At 50.2% G+C, this 18797-nt stretch overlaps 2 protein-coding genes across 8 annotated transcripts in view; both read right to left on the reverse strand.

The window, feature by feature from the left end:
* MINK1 (misshapen like kinase 1) overlaps positions 1–18797 on the reverse strand; it is a 66963-nt gene that overhangs the window by 24767 nt on the left and 23399 nt on the right. For all 7 annotated transcript variants that reach the window (XM_083185697.1, XM_083185696.1, XM_083185693.1 and 4 more), the window contains 3 exons: positions 11633–11698; positions 519–575; positions 70–195 (listed from right to left, as the gene is read on the reverse strand). In XM_083185697.1, the coding sequence (XP_083041823.1) occupies positions 70–195; positions 519–575; positions 11633–11698 (249 nt within the window). The remainder of the gene's footprint in view (positions 1–69; positions 196–518; positions 576–11632; positions 11699–18797) is intronic.
* Positions 3215–4866, reverse strand: LOC146072863 (uncharacterized). The gene is made up of 2 exons (XM_083180049.1): positions 4449–4866; positions 3215–3596 (listed from the first exon to the last, which is right to left on the reverse strand). Exons 1-2 carry the CDS (start codon positions 4863–4865, stop codon positions 3408–3410), a joined length of 606 nt encoding a protein of 201 aa, XP_083036175.1. The 5' UTR covers position 4866; the 3' UTR covers positions 3215–3407.

Raw genomic sequence — 18797 nt, forward strand, 5'->3', positions numbered from 1 at the left:
GGTTTGCTGTGGCTCCAGCCTACATTAGGGGCACTCTGCTGAGCTCACAACACAGAACCTCCGTCTCACCCATAGCTGGTCGTCGTTCCCCGGAGGACTCTTCTTGATGAAGGCTCCGTAGTATGTTGCGATGTTCCGATGGTGGGAATACTTCTTCAGCATGTTAATTTCCTGCTTAATCTCCTCCTCTTCATCCTTACAAGTAAAGGAAATGTTTTACTATATCATTATAAAAGGGACCCCAAGTGTGAGCACCGCCTGTTCTATCATTCCCATATGGAGACTTCACCCAGTGCTTCTATATCTTGCATTATTATGGGGCTACTGAAACCCAAATCTTGTGCAATTGGCTTGCAGTCTACTAGGTAACAGAAATGTTCGGCAAAAACCAACTGTTTATTGCAGCAAGCGTAACAGACAACATTTTACTTATGGGGTGAACATTGTGCCTATGTAGAAGACATATAATCTACCAGGAGGCTGACGCGTTTCACTGGAACATAAACTCGTTCTCTTACCTCAGTCACGTCCATGACTTTAATGGCGGCGAGCTGGCCCGTCTTGACATGGCGACCCTACAAGAACACAGAAGCAGAGAGGTTCCGAGAATGCACCAGACAATTCCATAACATGGTATTAACTCTACATCCGGTTCTGTTTACCGTGGAATCAGCCTGTTGTTCGGTATGGCCAATATGGCACGCACCCCAAATCATCTACACATGCTCATGTACCGGGATACTAATGTGGGGTACACACCAGGACGACCACCGTCGTTCACGACCGATAGACGACCATGGAACGATTTCCCTTGGACTTCCCGGGAGCTCCCAGGCAGTCCCCAGCAAACGATTAGCAAAAATTGTGTTTTTTTGCGGAACGATCTAGATCCGATCCCGATGCGCCCGCGATGGTCGTTAAGACGGTCGGATCGCTGGTTTTTGTTTTTTTTGCAAGAACACATGCGACCGTCGTCAGATGGGCCTTTGAAATTTGAATGAAGGGGCTGGACTAGCAGAGGGGGAGGACTAGCAGAGGGGGATAGGAATAGCAGCAGCCATTTTAAACCAGTGTATTTCTGCTTTGTTACTAGTGAGGCTTGGTTTATACCTGCTGAACGCTGGACATAGCTATTTACACATTACTTTGTTTTGCCTGCCATTACAAAGTGTCTTTTAACCCTGCACTATGGAGAATGCAGTGATGGGTAGTCACCAGCAACAGTACCTGCTCTATTATGCAGTTTTGAAGCTCAGGCGTCAGAGAGCCCAGCGCAGGAGAGAAAGATCATGCTGGACAAAGCAGTGGCTACTTCAGCGTCAGACTCGTTCGCACATGCCACTGCTCAGGGACATCAGGGAGAATAACCCAGACGATTTCCGTAACTTCTTGAGGATGGATGATGCCACATTCCAGGAATTGCTGCGTCTGGTGACTCCCCACATCGAGAAGCAGGATACCAAGTATCGCATGGCTATCCCTGCTGAGGAACGGCTGGTGGTCACCCTGAGGTTTCTGGCGACAGGACGGTCTCTTGCTGACCTAAAGTTTGGATCCCTCATCTCCCCGCAAGCTTTGGGCCTCATCATCCCGGAGACCTGCAAAGCCATTGTGAAGGTGCTGCAGTACCAGTATTGCAAGGTAAGGATGAAATATACACTGTACACTTTATTGTGCAAACAAAATATTTTTATTTATAATTTAGGCCTAGGACAGAAACAGGTTTTTTAGGCCTTTCATGGTTAAAACATGTAAAATAGTAAATAGATTGTGTCAACAAAAATATATTATAATACCATATATAAAAGATATTGTACAAAAACACACACTATATATAAAGATTTAAGTATGTATGACCCAGTTTAAACTTTCCCAATAAGTACGGGCTACTGTGTGGCAGAGGATGTCTGCCGCAGATAAGTAAAGGCTGCGGCCCACATGGCGCATGGCGCAGATGCAATGGTCCCGGCCACATTGATGTGCGCCATACGCCATGTGAGCAGTGGCCATCACATACCTGCAGCTGAGACCATGTCTGCCGCACAGTACCCCATACTATTGGTAAAGACAAAAGGGCAATAAATGGAGTTTGCTATCCAGATTGAGGAGAATCCTGTTCTCCCTCTGGTAATGCAGGTACAGGTAGCAGCATATAAAAAAACAAAAAACACACTCTGGTAACTTCTGGAACAGGCACTTACAACAGTAGGGATAAGGTACTGTGCGGCAGAGGATGTCTGCTGCAGATATGTAAAGGCTGCGGCCCACATGGCGCATGGCGCAGATGCAATGGCCCCCGCCCCATTGATGTGCGCCATACACCATGTGAGCAGTGGCCATCACATACCTGCAGCTGAGACCATGTCTTCGGCACAGTACCCCATACTATTGGCAAAGAAAAAAGGGCAATAAATGGAGTTTGCTATCCAGATTGAGGAGAATCCTGTTCTCCCTCTGGTAATGCAGGTACAGGTAGCAGCATATATGTAGAAAACCAAGACAAAAGACACTCTGGTAACTTCTGGAACATGCCCTTACAACAGTAGGGATAAGGTACTGTGCGGCAGAGGATGTCTGCTGCAGATATGTAAAGGCTGCGGCCCACATGGCGCATGGCGCAGATGCAATGGCCCCCGCCCCATTGATGTGCGCCATACGCCATGTGAGCAGTGGCCATCACATACCTGCAGCCGAGACCATGTCTGCCGCACAGTACCCCATACTATTGGCAAAGAAAAAAGGGCAATAAATGGAGTTTGCTATCCAGATTGAGGAGAATCCTGTTCTCCCTCTGGTAATGCAGGTACAGGTAGCAGCATATAAATAAACAAAAATACACACTGTGGCCCTTGTGTGGCAGAGGATGTCTGCTGCAGATATGTAAAGGCTGCGGCCCACATGGCGCATGGCGCAGATGCAATGGTCCCGGCCCCATTGATGTGCGCCATACGCCATGTGAGCAGTGGCCATCACATACCTGCAGCTGAGACCATGTCGATGGTAAATGATAAAGTAGCCTATTTTTTAAGACAGATCCTCAAAAACAGGACACTCTGGATCTTCTATCAGTAAAGAACTGTAGAATTGACGGTACTGGGGGGGTTGAGAAGGCTGTGTAGGTGTTGACTGGGTATGTGTTGGAATTGTGCTCGACTGGCCTGCTACGGTGGCAGGCGGAGTAGGCACTGGTGATTCTAATGACAGTGGTGTGTCTGGTGCACTACCAATGCCAACTATTTTAGTGCCACTGTTGAGATACCCTAAACTGCCATTATACACCAACTCCATGCATAACTTTTCAAAAGTAAGTTGCTGGTCAGGAGCCATGTTGCGAACACACTCTGCCACATAAGTGAAGTAGTTGTCATGTTTGTCCGGGTTTCTTTGCAGGACTTGATGTGCCCGCATCATAAATTCTTCATGTGCCGCTGCTTCTCCTTTTTTCCTTTGCCACGCATTTTTTTGGCACGGGGGAGTGGTGGAGTGGGTTCCAGGGTGGGTGGCGGAGTGCGTGCCGGAGTAGGAACTTCGTTAGATGTGCATGCATTATCAGATAGGACAGATAGGTCTGGGGTTGCAGGTGGGTAGTCACCAAGCTGTAAAAAAATTGAACATGTTTACTAATCAATTCTATTTACTTCTAATTTCAGTTCCCTACCAGCGTGAATGAATGGAAAGTCATCGCAGAGGAGTTTGAACAGCGATGGAACTTCCCAAATTGCGGTGGAGCCATTGATGGCAAACATGTCCGCATAGCCCAGCCTATCAATAGTGGTTCCTACTATTTTAATTACAAGGGCTATTTTAGCATTGTACTAATGGCTGTGGTGAATGCCAACTATGAGTTTATCTTCCTGGATGTAGGAAGGAATGGCCGTGCATCGGATGGTGGCACTTTCAAGGACACAAAGTTCTACGAAAGGCTCATAGCGAACACCCTTCACTTGCCGTCTGTCCAGGAAACTAAACAGGGGCTTAACTTTGTTTTTGTGGCTGACGAGGCTTTTGGCCTGCACGAGCATGTCATGAAGCCATATGCGCAAAGGGGCCTGAACCATGACAAAAGGATCTTTAACTACAGGCTATCCAGGGCACGGCGTGTTGTGGAAAATGCTTTTGGCATCCTGGCAAGCCGGTTTCGCATTTTTCACACTGCCATTAACCTGAGGGTGGACAAAATTGACTGGGTTGTCACGGCGTGCTGTGTCCTGCACAATTTGCTCCGCAGAAAAGCCACACAGCAAAGGGCTACAGGCACAGCACTCCAAGAAGACCAAGAACTGCCAGAGGAGGTAGTGCAGATATCCTCCTTGCAAACCCCAACACAACGCTACACAGGGAGTGCACGAGCCAAACAGGTGAGGGAAGAGTACATGGCCTACTTTAATGGGGAGGGCGCTGTGGATTGGCAGGAGGAATCAATTAGATAGCCAAAAAAATAGACTCACCGATGCAGACTGCGAATTCTCCTCCTCCTCCTGCGCCGCGACTTCTTGGTTTTCCTGTTCGACCATAAGGACTACTCCTGTCCTCATCGACTCCTGGCTGAGGGTGAATGTCAACCGGTCATAGTACCAGAGCGATGTTTGATACATCTCGTCGACTCCAGCACCAGACTTCTTTGCAGCCTCCATCTTCTTGTGTTCCTTTAAGAACACCGTGCGCATATTCTGGATGCGTTTCCTCACCCATTCAACATTGGCCTCTGGGTGAAATGGAAGACTGTAGCGTGCCAACTCCTCCAAGGCTTGGTTTCTTTTCATTTTGTTTGAATACTCCTTGGATTTGGTTCTCCACAGGCATTCGTGTGTACGATATTTTTCAATAAACCCTTCCAAAAACTCTTGTTCCTTTGCGTTGGACATTGGGACTGTAAAAAGATAAAACCATTTTAGTTGTTATAGTTATACCCATGTTTTGTTTCATATTTAAATTTTTATAGTTATAGTTACCAGTTTACCTAGTTCTTATGTTTTAAGTATTTAAAATGTTAATAAACTTTTATGAAAACCACTATACATTTTATTGTGCAGATTGCTATTCACACACACAGGTGAATGGGGCCTAGCAGAGAGGAGTGCTTGGAATACTGCAATGGTGGACAATGGTTTATGTATATATATCTATATATACACAAACACACACACACAGGTGAATGGGGCCTAGCAGAGAGGAGTGCTTGGAATACTGCAATGGTGGACAATGGTTTATGTATATATATCTATATATACACAAACACACACACACAGGTGAATGGGGCCTAGCAGAGAGGAGTGCTTGGAATACTGCAATGGTGGACAATGGTTTATGTATATATATCTATATATACACAAACACACACACACAGGTGAATGGGGCCTAGCAGAGAGGAGTGCTTGGAATACTGCAATGGTGGACAATGGTTTATGTATATATATCTATATATACACAAACACACACACACAGGTGAATGGGGCCTAGCAGAGAGGAGTGCTTGGAATACTGCAATGGTGGACAATGGTTTATGTATATATATCTATATATACACAAACACACACACACAGGTGAATGGGGCCTAGCAGAGAGGAGTGCTTGGAATACTGCAATGGTGGACAATGGTTTATGTATATATATCTATATATACACAAACACACACACACAGGTGAATGGGGCCTAGCAGAGAGGAGTGCTTGGAATACTGCAATGGTGGACATTGGTTATATGTATACACACAGACATGGGGCCCACCCAAAAAAACAGTGACATGGTCGGGTGCACGGTTGCCAAACCAGTGCTTTATACACACTATATACATTGGTGGCAACAGTGGGCATGCATAGAAGAGCATTGGGAGTGCAAACATACCAGGTTGTTGTTCTGGGAGATGAGACAAGAAGGAGAGTCCAACTGCTGCGCCAGCGCTGTTTGCTATGTGGAAAAACATGGCGCCGGGGGAGTGTTTAGGAAATGCCACTCAAATAGGCTGGATCAAACGACGGACGCACCGACGGACGGACGACGGAGGCGGCAAAAAACACTCACGATCTGCATACGATTGACGGTCGGTCGGCCTGGGATTGACAGATCCTACCTGCAGCACGTAGGACCAAAGATGCGACCAAACGAGCGGCGTGAACGCGCATTTGATCGGAATCGGATCAAATAAATGTCAAAAACACACGATAGTACATACAATCTGCATACAACCGGTCGGAATTGGATCTAAATTGACAGAATCGTGCCCTAGTCGTCCTGGTGTGTACCCAGCATTAGTCTGGTACCGGGCATCCAGAATGGCTGAGTGAACGGGAGAACCATTATTGTTATATAGAACAATGGTGACCCATCACATGACCACTGAGGAGCTACGTGACTGGCTCTGAGCTTACGCTCTTCTCCTGCAGGGGAGCCAATGCCGGATCAGAAACACATCTGCAGCGGTAGTCACACAACGGTCACTGGGGACCTGGAGGAGGAGCTTCACATCACATCACATGACACATGATATCACATGACATCAGACTGCTGCTGCTGCCTGAGGGCAGGTGTCAGTCGCTGCGTGCTCCAGGGCAGGAGGAGGGGACACTGGATTTCTATGGAGGTCTCGGTTATAGTATATTACCTTGATGGCTAACCTTGACACGCCAGCTGTTGTTTAACTACACATCCCAGCATCAGAGTTAGCATGGCCAAATAACAAAACCGAAGCAGAGCATGCTGGGACGTGTAGTTCAACAGCTGGAGTGTCAAGGTTGGGATCTACAATGTCTAGCCATAAGTCATTATTGGTCGAAGGGGTCAAAAGGTGGACATAAGGTTTCGACATAGTGTGTCCCCTCGCATGTCTCGCTGGGGCGAGAGAGAGAGAGAGAGAGAGAGAGAGAGAGAGAGAGAGAGAGAGAGAGAGAGAGAGAGAGAGAGAGAGAGAGAGAGAGAGAGAGAGAGAGAGAGAGAGAGAGAGAGAGGGGCAGGGAGAGAGGCAGTGTCCTGATATTAGCATTGGCTTACTGCCTATTTCTACTGTCACCCTGCAGGGGGAGGGGCAGGCTCATAGCTCCCTTCTGTCTGTGTCACCCTGCAGGGGGAGGGGCAGGGTCATAGCTCCCTTCTGTCTGTGTCACCCTGCAGGGGGAGGGGCAGGGTCATAGCTCCCTTCTGTCTGTGTCTGGGCAGGCTCATAGCTCCCTTCTGTCTGTGTCACCCTACAGGGGGAGGGGCAGGCTCATAGCCTCCTTCTGTCTGTGTCACCCTACAGGGGGAGGGGCAGGCTCATAGCTCCCTTCTGTCTGTGTCACCCTGCAGGGGGAGGGGCCGGCTCATAGCTCCCTTCTGTCTGTGTCACCCTGCAGGGGGAGGGGCCGGCTCATAGCTCCCTTCTGTCTGTGTCACCCTGCAGGGGGAGGGGCAGGCTCATAGCTCCCTTCTGTCTGTGTCACCCTGCAGGGAGAGGGGCAGGCTCCTAGCTCCCTTCTGTCTGTGTCACACTGCAGGGGGAGGGGCAGGCTCATAGCCTCCTTCTGTCTGTGTCACCCTACAGGGGGAGGGGCAGGCTCATAGCTCCCTTCTGTCTGTGTCACCCTGCAGGGGGAGGGGCCGGCTCATAGCTCCCTTCTGTCTGTGTCACCCTGCAGGGGGAGGGGCCGGCTCATAGCTCCCTTCTGTCTGTGTCACCCTGCAGGGGGAGGGGCAGGCTCATAGCTCCCTTCTGTCTGTGTCACCCTGCAGGGGGAGGGGCAGGCTCCTAGCTCCCTTCTGTCTGTGTCACACTGCAGGGGGAGGGGCAGGCTCATAGCTCCCTGCTGTCTGTGTCACCCTGCAGGGGGAGGGGCAGGCTCATAGCTCCCTGCTGTCTGTGTCACCCTGCAGGGGGAGTGGCAGGCTCATAGCTCCCTGCTGTCTGTGTCACCCTGCAGGGGGAGGGGCAGGCTCATAGCTCCCTGCTGTCTGTGTCACCCTGCAGGGGGAGGGGCAGGCTCATAGCTCCCTGCTGTCTGTGTCACCCTGCAGGGGGAGGGGCAGGCTCATAGCTCCCTGCTGTCTGTGTCACCCTGCAGGGGGAGGGGCAGGCTCATAGCTCCCTGCTGTCTGTGTCACCCTGCAGGGGGAGGGGCAGGCTCATAGCTCCCTGCTGTCTGTGTCACCCTGCAGGGGGAGGGGCCAGCTCGTAGCTCCTTTCTGTCTGTGTCAGCCTACAGGGGGAGGGGCAGGCCCATAGCTCCCTTCGGTCTCTTTCACTATGTCACCCTGAGAGGGAGGGGCAGGCTCATAGCCTCCTTCTGTCTGTGTCATCCTTCAGAAGGAGGGGCAGGTTCCTAGGTCCCTTCTGTCTGTCACCCTGCAGGAGGAGGGGCAGGTTCACAGCTCCCTTCTGTCTGTGTCACACTGCAGGGGGAGGGCAGGTTCCTAGTCCCTTCTGTCTGTCACCCTGCAGGAGGAGGGGCAGGTTCACAGCTCCCTTCTGTCTGTGTCACCCTGCAGGGGGAGGGGCAGGCTCATAGCTCCCTTCTCTCTGTGTCACCCTGCAGGGGGAGGGACAGGCTCCTAGTCCCCATCTGTCCTGTGTTACACCCTGCAGGGGGAGGGACAGGCTCCTAGTCCCCATCTGTCTGTGTTACGATGTATAGGGTCACAGAATCCATCTGGCAGGTGAACAGAATATGAAGTAACAAGTAGAATCTGCATGATGTGAGCTTGCAGCCGTACACACAGCACATATGACACGGAGAAGGGAAGCCCCTCCCACTACAGGGTGAGAGAAGTGCTGGGTGTGTGCCGATGTACAGAACAGCCTGTGGCTCTGTGAGATTTGCACAATATTGCCTGTTGCTATGGCAGACACCCCCACTCCTTCCCCCAACGCCCCCTCTGTATCTGCCCCCCTCCTCCTCTGCTGACTCTGCATTTTCCTGCCTGTTTGCAGTCTCCAGCCGGGCAGCGCCAGTGTAACAATGGCCGCGTATAACACATAATACAGGAGACGCGGTGTGGGGGAATACTGCATAAATAATGTGTGCACCAGCAGCACAGAGACTGGCCGGGGGCACTCGTTCCCCGCAGCAGAGACAGCAGAGAGAGAGAGAGAGAGAGAGAACTAGACAGCGTCATGGAGCAGAGAGAGAGAGAGAACTAGACAGCGTCATGGAGCAGAGAGAGAGAGAGAACTAGACAGCGTCATGGAGCAGAGAGAGAGAGAGAACTAGACAGCGCCATGGAGCAGACAGAGAGAGAACTAGACAGCGTCATGGAGCAGAGAGAGAGAACTAGACAGCGTCATGGAGCAGAGAGAGAGAACTAGACAGCGCCATGGAGCAGAGAGAGAGAGAGAACTAGACAGCGCCATGGAGCAGAGAGAGAGAACTAGACAGCGTCATGGAGCAGAGAGAGAGAACTAGACAGCGTCATGGAGCAGAGAGAGAGAACTAGACAGCGTCATGGAGCAGAGAGAGAACAAGACAGCGTCATGGAGCAGAGAGAGAGAACTAGACAGCGTCATGGAGCAGAGAGAGAACTAGACAGCGTCATGGAGCAGAGAGAGAGAACTAGACAGCGCCATGGAGCAGAGAGAGAACTAGACACCATCATGGAGCAGAGAGAGAGAACTAGACAGCGTCATGGAGCAGAGAGAGAGAGAACTAGACAGCGTCATGGAGCAGAGAGAGAGAACTAGACAGCGTCATGGAGCAGAGAGAGAGAACTAGACAGCGTCATGGAGCAGAGAGAGAACTAGACAGCGTCATGGAGCAGAGAGAGAGAACTAGACAGCGTCATGGAGCAGAGAGAGAACTAGACACCGTCATGGAGCAGAGAGAGAACTAGACACCGTCATGGAGCAGAGAGAGAGAACTAGACAGCGTCATGGAGCAGAGAGAGAGAACTAGACAGCGTCATGGAGCAGAGAGAGAGAGAACTAGACAGCGTCATGGAGCAGAGAGAGAAAACTAGACAGCGTCATGGAGCAGAGAGAGAGAACTAGACAGCGTCATGGAGCAGAGAGAGAGAACTAGACAGCGCCATGGAGCAGAGAGAGAGAGAACTAGACAGCGCCATGGAGCAGAGAGAGAGAGAACTAGACAGCGTCATGGAGCAGAGAGAGAGAACTAGACAGCGTCATGGAGCAGAGAGAGAACTAGACACCGTCATGGAGCAGAGAGAGAACTAGACAGCGTCATGGAGCAGAGAGAGAACTAGACAGCGTCATGGAGCAGAGAGAGAGAACTAGACAGCGTCATGGAGCAGAGAGAGAGAACTAGACAGCGTCATGGAGCAGAGAGAGAGAACTAGACAGCGTCATGGAGCAGAGAGAGAGAACTAGACAGCGTCATGGAGCAGAGAGAGAGAACTAGACAGCGCCATGGAGCAGAGAGAGAGAGAACTAGACAGCGCCATGGAGCAGAGAGAGAGAGAACTAGACAGCGTCATGGAGCAGACAGAGAGAACTAGACAGCGCCATGGAGCAGACAGAGAGAGAACTAGACAGCGTCATGGAGCAGAGAGAGAGAACTAGACAGCGTCATGGAGCAGAGAGAGAACTAGACAGCGCCATGGAGCAGAGAGAGAGAACTAGACAGCGTCATGGAGCAGAGAGAGAACTAGACAGCGTCATTGAGCAGAGAGAGAACTAGACAGCGTCATTGAGCAGAGAGAGAACTAGACAGCGTCATGGAGCAGAGAGAGAGAACTAGACAGCGTCATGGAGCAGAGAGAACTAGACAGCGCCATGGAGCAGAGAGAGAGAACTAGACAGCGTCATGGAGCAGAGAGAGAACTAGACAGCGTCATTGAGCAGAGAGAGAACTAGACAGCGTCATTGAGCAGAGAGAGAACTAGACAGCGTCATGGAGCAGAGAGAGAACTAGACAGCGTCATGGAGCAGAGAGAACTAGACAGCGCCATGGAGCAGAGAGAGAGAACTAGACAGCGTCATGGAGCAGAGAGAGAACTAGACAGCGTCATTGAGCAGAGAGAGAACTAGACAGCGTCATGGAGCAGAGAGAGAGAACTAGACAGCGTCATGGAGCAGAGAGAGAGAACTAGACAGCGTCATGGAGCAGAGAGAACTAGACAGCGCCATGGAGCAGAGAGAGAGAACTAGACAGCGTCATGGAGCAGAGAGAGAACTAGACAGCGTCATTGAGCAGAGAGAGAACTAGACAGCGCCATGGAGCAGAGAGAGAACTAGACAGCGTCATGGAGCAGAGAGAGAACTAGACAGCGTCATGGAGCAGAGAGAGAACTAGACAGCGTCATGGAGCAGAGAGAGAGAACTAGACAGCGCCATGGAGCAGAGAGAGAACTAGACAGCGCCATGGAGCAGGGAGAGAGAACTAGACAGCGCCATGGAGCAGAGAGAGAACTAGACAGCGTCATGGAGCAGAGAGAGAACTAGACAGCGTCATGGAGCAGAGAGAGAACTAGACAGCGTCATGGAGCAGAGAGAGAACTAGACAGCGTCATGGAGCAGAGAGAGCGAGAACTAGACAGCGTCATGCAGCAGAGAGAGAGAGAACTAGACAGCGTCATGGAGCAGAGAGAGAACTAGACAGCGTCATGGAGTAGAGAGAGAACTAGACAGCGTCATGGAGCAGAGAGAGAACTAGACAGCGTCATGTACAAGAGACAGACAAACGTGTACTAGTGGGAGACGAGGACTCACCTTATACACCTGCCCATATGTTCCATTTCCAACCACTTCCACAAGCTCAAAGATGCCGGCGGGGTCCTGCAACACATTATACACAACGTATTACAGTCCTGTCATATATTCACACTGCGCCTGATCAGACAGTTCATTCCCTCTGTACACAAGAGCTGACAATTTATCTAGAAGTGTAACACAGATATAGCTCATATAGGAAGTGGATATATAGTGTATATTATACCTCCGTGGTGCGGTATACACAGATCCCAGGCCTGGAAGGGGATATATACTGTATATTATACCTCCGTGGTGCGGTATACACAGATCCCGGGCCTGGAAGGGGATATACACTGTATATTAAACCTCCGTGGTGCGGTATACACAGATCCCGGGCCTGGAAGGGGATATACACTGTATATTATACCTCCGTGGTGCGGTATACACAGATCCCAGGCCTGGAAGGGGATATACACTGTATATTAAACCTCCGTGGTGCGGTATACACAGATCCCGGGCCTGGAAGGGGATATATACTGTATATTATACCTCCGTGGTGCAGTATACACAGATCCCTGGCCTGGAAGGGGATATATACTGTACATTATACCTCCGTGGTGCGGTATACACAGATCCCAGGCCTGGAAGGGGATATACACTGTACATTATACCTCCGTGGTGCGGTATGCACAGATCCCAGGCCTGGAAGGGGATATATACTGTATATTATACCTCTGTGATGCGGTATACACAGATCCCTGGCCTGGAAGGGGATATACACTGTACATTATACCCATGTGGTGCGGTATACACAGATCCCAGGCCTGGAAGGGGATATATACTGTATATTATACCTCCGTGGTGCGGTATACACAGATCCCAGGCCTGGAAGGGGATATATACTGTATATTATACCTCCGTGGTGCGGTATACACAGATCCCGGGCCTGGAAGGGGATATATACTGTATATTATACCTCCGTGGTGCGGTATACACAGATCCCGGGCCTGGAAGGGGATATACACTGTATATTATACCTCCGTGGTGCGGTATACACAGATCCTTGGCCTGGAAGGGGATATACACTGTATATTATACCTCCGTGGTGCGGTATACACAGATCCCAGGCCTGGAAGGGGATATATACTGTATATTATACCTCCGTGGTGCGGTATACACAGATCCCGGGCCTGGAAGGGGATATATACTGTATATTATACCTCCGTGCTGCGGTATACACAGATCCTGGCCTGGAAGGGGATATACACTGTATATTATACCTCCGTGGTGCGGTATACACAGATCCCGGGCCTGGAAGGGGATATACACTGTATATTATACCTCCGTGGTGCGGTATACACAGATCCCTGGCCTGGAAGGGGATATACACTGTATATTATACCTCCGTGGTGGGGTATACACAGATCCCAGGCCTGGAAGGGGATATATACTGTATATTATACCTCCGTGGTGCGGTATACACAGATCCCAGGCCTGGAAGGGGATATATACTGTATATTATACCTCCGTGGTGCGGTATACACAGATCCCGGGCCTGGAAGGGGATATATACTGTATATTATACCTCCGTGGTGCGGTATACACAGATCCCGGGCCTGGAAGGGGATATATACTGTATATTATACCTCCGTGGTGCGGTATACACAGATCCCGGGCCTGGAAGGGGATATATACTGTATATTATACCTCCGTGGTGGGGTATACACAGATCACAGGCCTGGAAGGGGATATACACTGTATATTATACCTCCGTGGTGGGGTATACACAGATCACAGGCCTGGAAGGGGATATACACTGTATATTATTCCTCCGTGGTGCGGTATACACAGATCCCAGGCCTGGAAGGGGATATATACTGTATATTATACCTCCGTGGTGCGGTATACACAGTTCCTAGGCCTGGAAGGGGATATATACTGTATATTATACCTCCGTGGTGCAGTATACACAAATCCCAGGCCTGGAAGGGGATATACAGTCGGGCAAAAAAGTATTTAGTCAGCCACCAATTGTGCAAGTTCTCCCACTTAAAAAGATGAGAGAGGCCTGTAATTTTCATCATAGGTATACCTCAACTATGAGAGACAAAATGAGGAAAAAAAATCCAGAAAATGACATTGTCTGATTTTTAAAGAATTTATTTGCAAATTATGGTGGAAAATAAGTATTTGGTCAAAAACAAACAAGCAAGATTTCTTGCTCTCACAGACCTGTAACTTCTTCTGTAAGAGGCTCCTCTGTCCTCCACTCGTTACCTGTATTAATGACACCTGTTTGAACTCTTTATCTATATAAAAGACACCTGTCCAACACTTCAAACAGTCACACTCCAAACTCCACTATGGCCAAGAGCAAAGAGCTGTCAAAGGACACCAGAAACAAAATTGTAGACCTGCACCAGGCTGGGAAGACTGAATCTGCAATAGGTAAGCAGCTTGGTGTGAAGAAATCAACTGTGGGAGCAATTATTAGGAAATGGAAGGCATACAAGACCACTGATAGTCTCCCTCGATCTGGGGCTCCCCGCAAGATCTCACCCCGTGGGGTCAAAATGATCACAAGAACGGTGATCAAAAATCCCAGAACCACACGGGGGGACCTAGTGAATGACCTGCTGAGAGCTGGGACCAAAGTAACAAAGGCTACCATCAGTAACACACTACGCCGCCAGGGACTCAAATCCTGCAGTGCCAGACGTGTCCCCCTGCTAAAGGCAGTACATGTGCAGGCCCGTCTGAAGTTTGCTAGAGAGCATTTGGATGATCCAGAAGAGGATTGGGAGAATGTCATATGGTCAGATGAAACCAAAATAGAACTTTTTGGTAACAACTCTACTCGTCGTGTTTGGAGGAGAAAGAATGCTGAGTTGCATCCAAAGAACACCATACCTACTGTAAAGCATGGGGGTGGAAACATCATGCTTTGGGGCTGTTTTTCTGCAAAGGGAACAGGACGACTGCTCCGTGTAAAGGAAAGAATGAATGGGGCCATGTATCGTCAGATTTTGAGTGAAAACCTCCTTCCATCAGCAAGGGCATTGAAGATGAAACGTGGCTGGGTCTTTCAGCATGACAACGATCCCAAACACACTGCCCGGGTAACAAAGGAGTGGCTTCGTAAGAAGCATTTCAAGGTCCTGGAGTGGCCGAGCCAGTCTCCAGATCTCAACCCCATAGAAAATCTTTGGAGGGAGTTGAAAGTCCGTGTTGCCCAGCGACAGCCCCAAAACATCACTGCTCTAGAGGAGATCTGCATGGAGGAATGGGCCAAAATACCAGCAACAGTTTGTGAAAACCTTGTGAAGACTTACAGAAAACGTTTGACCTCTGTCATTGCCAACAAAGGGTATATAACAAAGTACTGAGATGAACTTTTGTTATTGACCAAATACTTATTTTCCACCATAATTTGCAAATAAATTCTTTAAAAATCAGACAATGTCATTTTCTGGATTTTTTTTCCTCATTTTGTCTCTCATAGTTGAGGTATACCTATGATGAAAATTATGCTGCTTTCAGACCGCATAACTGGCTTTGACCCTGTATTTGGAAACGTTTCCAAAAACGGGTCTGCCAGATAAAACCCCTTTCACACCGCAGCACTTAAACGGTATATTACCGTTTAAGTGCCGATTTTTTGACACTGGCAGACCCGTTTTTGGAAACTTTCCAAATACAGGGTCAAAGCCAGTGCAGCCTTCAGCCCTCCCCTCCGTGCAGCTCCCCCCCCCCCCCCTCGCGTGTCGACCGAGAGCATGTCGACGCCCCCCGCGCATGTCGACGCCCCCCGCGCATGTCGACGCCCCCCCACCCCACCCCGCGTGTCGGTGCCCCCCCCCCCCCCGTGTCGACTTACCCCGTGCCGGTACCTCCGTTGTGGACTGCAGCTCAGTATGCTCGGAAAGCACTTATGAAAAAAGTGTCTTCCAGAAAATGGCTGCCCCATAGGAAACCCTGTTTAAAAAAACTGTCTTCCGTATGGGGGGCAGCCATTTTCTGAAAGACACTTTTTTCATAAGTGCTTTCCGAGCATACTGAGCTGCAGTGCCGGGAACCACAACGGAGATACCGGCACGGGGTAAGTCGACACGGGGGGGGGGGGGGGGGGGGGGGGGCGCCGACATGCGCGGGGGGGTCGACACGCGGGGGGGCCGTCGACACGCGCGGGGGGTGTCGACACGCGCGGGGGGGGGCTCCAGTGCTGTGAATACTTAATGAGCGCTCATTCAGTATTCACTGTGCTGAATTTAGGACCCAGCTCATTGGCTGGGTCCTAAATACCGTTTCTGAGCCGATTTTTGCGCTAAAATACCGGTTCAGAAACGGGTAGGACCCTGCATTTTAACCGGTTCGAAAAAACGGCATTTTCTAACCGGTTAAGTGGGACTGGACCTTTCAGACCGCACACATTACCGTTTTAAAACGGTAAAAAAACGGCAATTTACCGTTTTAAAAGTGCGGTCTGAAAGGGGCATTACAGGCCTCTCTCATCTTTTTAAGTGGGAGAACTTGCACAATTGGTGGCTGACTAAATACTTTTTTGCCCGACTGTATACTGTATATTATACCTCCGTGGTGCGGTATACACAGATCCGAGGCCTGGAAGGGGGTATATACTGTATATTATACCTCAGTGGTGCGATATACACAGATCCCGGGCCTGGAAGGGGATATATACTGTATATTATACCTCCGTGGTGCGGTATACACAGATCCCGGGCCTGGAAGGGGATATATACTGTATATTATACCTCCGTGGTGCAGTATACACAGATCCCAGGCCTGGAAGGGGATATATACTGTATATTATACCTCCGTGGTGGGGTATACACAGATCACAGGCCTGGAAGGGGATATACACTGTATATTATACCTCCGTGGTGGGGTATACACAGATCACAGGCCTGGAAGGGGATATACACTGTATATTATACCTCCGTGGTGGGGTATACACAGATCACAGGCCTGGAAGGGGATATACACTGTATATTATACCTCCGTGGTGCGGTATACACAGATCCTTGGCATGGAAGGGGGTATATACTGTATATTATACCTCCGTAGTGCGGTATACACAGATCCCAGGCCTGGAAGGGGATATATACTGTATATTATACCACCGTGGTGCGGTATGCACAGATCCCAGGCCTGGAAGGGGATATACACTGTACATTATACCTCCGTGGTGCGGTATACACAGATCCCAGGCCTGGAAGGGGATATATACTGTATATTATACCTCCGTGGTGCGGTATACACAGATCCCAGGCCTGGAAGGGGATATACACTGTACATTATACCTCTGTGGTGCGGTATGCACAGATCCTTGGCCTGGAAGGGGATATACACTGTATATTATACCTCCGTTGTGCGGTATACACAGATCCCAGGCCTGGAAGGGGATATACACTGTATATTATACCTCCGTGGTGCGGTATGCACAGATCCCAGGCCTGGAAGGGGATATACACTGTACATTATACCTCCGTGGTGCGGTATACACAGATCCCGGGCCTGGAAGGGGATATACACTGTATATTATACCTCCGTGGTGCGGTATGCACAGATCCCAGGCCTGGAAGGGGATATACACTGTACATTATACCTCCGTGGTGCGGTATACACAGATCCCAGGCCTGGAAGGGGATATATACTGTATATTATACCTCCGTGGTGCGGTATACACAGATCCCAGGCCTGGAAGGGGATATACACTGTACATTATACCTCTGTGGTGCAGTATACATAGATCCCAGGCCTGGAAGGGGATATATACTGCATATTATACCTCCGTGGTGCGGAATACACAGATCCCAGGCCTGGAAGGGGATATATACTGTATATTATACCTCCGTGGTGCGGTATACACAGATCCCAGGCCTGGAAGGGGATATATCCTGTATATTATACCTCCGTGGTGCGGTATACACAGATCCCAGGCCTGGAAGGGGATATATACTGTATATTATAACTCTGTGGTACGGTATACACAGATCCCAGGCATGGAAGGGGATATATACTGTATATTATACCTCCGTGGTGCGGTATACACAGATCCCAGGCCTGGAAGGGGATATATCCTGTATATTATACCTCCGTGGTGCGGTATACACAGATCCCAGGCCTGGAAGGGGATATATACTGTATATTATACCTCCGTGGTGGGGTATACACAGATCCCAGGCCTGGAAGGGGATATATACTGTACATTATTCATCCGTGGTGCGGTATACACAGATCCCAGGCCTGGAAGGGGATATATACTGTATAGTAGTTTACACAGATCCTGGGCCTGGAATATTTTATATATACACACTATATATTAGCACACTCAGACCCCCGGCACCCAGCATGGTAAGAGTCTGTTGCCGTTGGCACATATCCCACACTGCACTGCAGCACCCGTCTCTCTGACATACAGAAATGGGAATAGATGCTGCAGATGAGAGGACTGGATGCCGCTGGAGAGAGTGAACACAAACACTAAGCACTCTCAGTAATGGAGCGGGGGGTGGGTGCTCTGTGTAATGGTTCCCTGAGAGGGGCATCTTATAGCCGGGGTAATCACATGACCAGAGGATGAATGAGGTGTGGGCAGTGGCGGGTGTTTACAGAGGATATGTGGCTGGTGGCTAGTGAGGATTTATGGAGGAATGTGAGGCATATACAGACCTGAGGCCCAATATAAAAAGGGATATGACGGATACACACAGACCAGACCTCCTCTGAGCATGGAAAGAAGAATACAGAGGAGGGCCGAGATTGGGGGGCGGGGAGCGCCGGGCATCGCAGAGGGACAGGAGAGGAGCGCCGGGCATCGCAGAGGGACAGGAGAGGAGCGCCGGGCATCGCAGAGGGACAGGACAGCCGGGCATCGCAGAGGGAGAGGAGAGGAGCGCCGGGCATCGCAGAGGGAGAGGAGAGCCAGGCATCGCAGAGGGAGAGGACAGGAGCGCCGGGCATCGCAGAGGGACAGGACAGGAGCGCCGGGCATCGCAGAGGGAGAGGAGCGCCGGGCATCGCAGAGGGACAGGAGAGGAGCGCCGGGCATCGCAGAGGGACAGGAGAGGAGCGCCGGGCATCGCAGAGGGACAGGAGAGGAGCGCCGGGCATCGCAGAGGGACAGGAGAGGAGCGCCGGGCATCGCAGAGGGACAGGAGAG

This window comes from Crinia signifera, chromosome 4, assembly GCF_055691185.1.
Source record: "Crinia signifera chromosome 4, ASM5569118v1, whole genome shotgun sequence".
In the NCBI taxonomy this organism is placed as follows: Eukaryota; Metazoa; Chordata; class Amphibia; order Anura; family Myobatrachidae; genus Crinia; species Crinia signifera.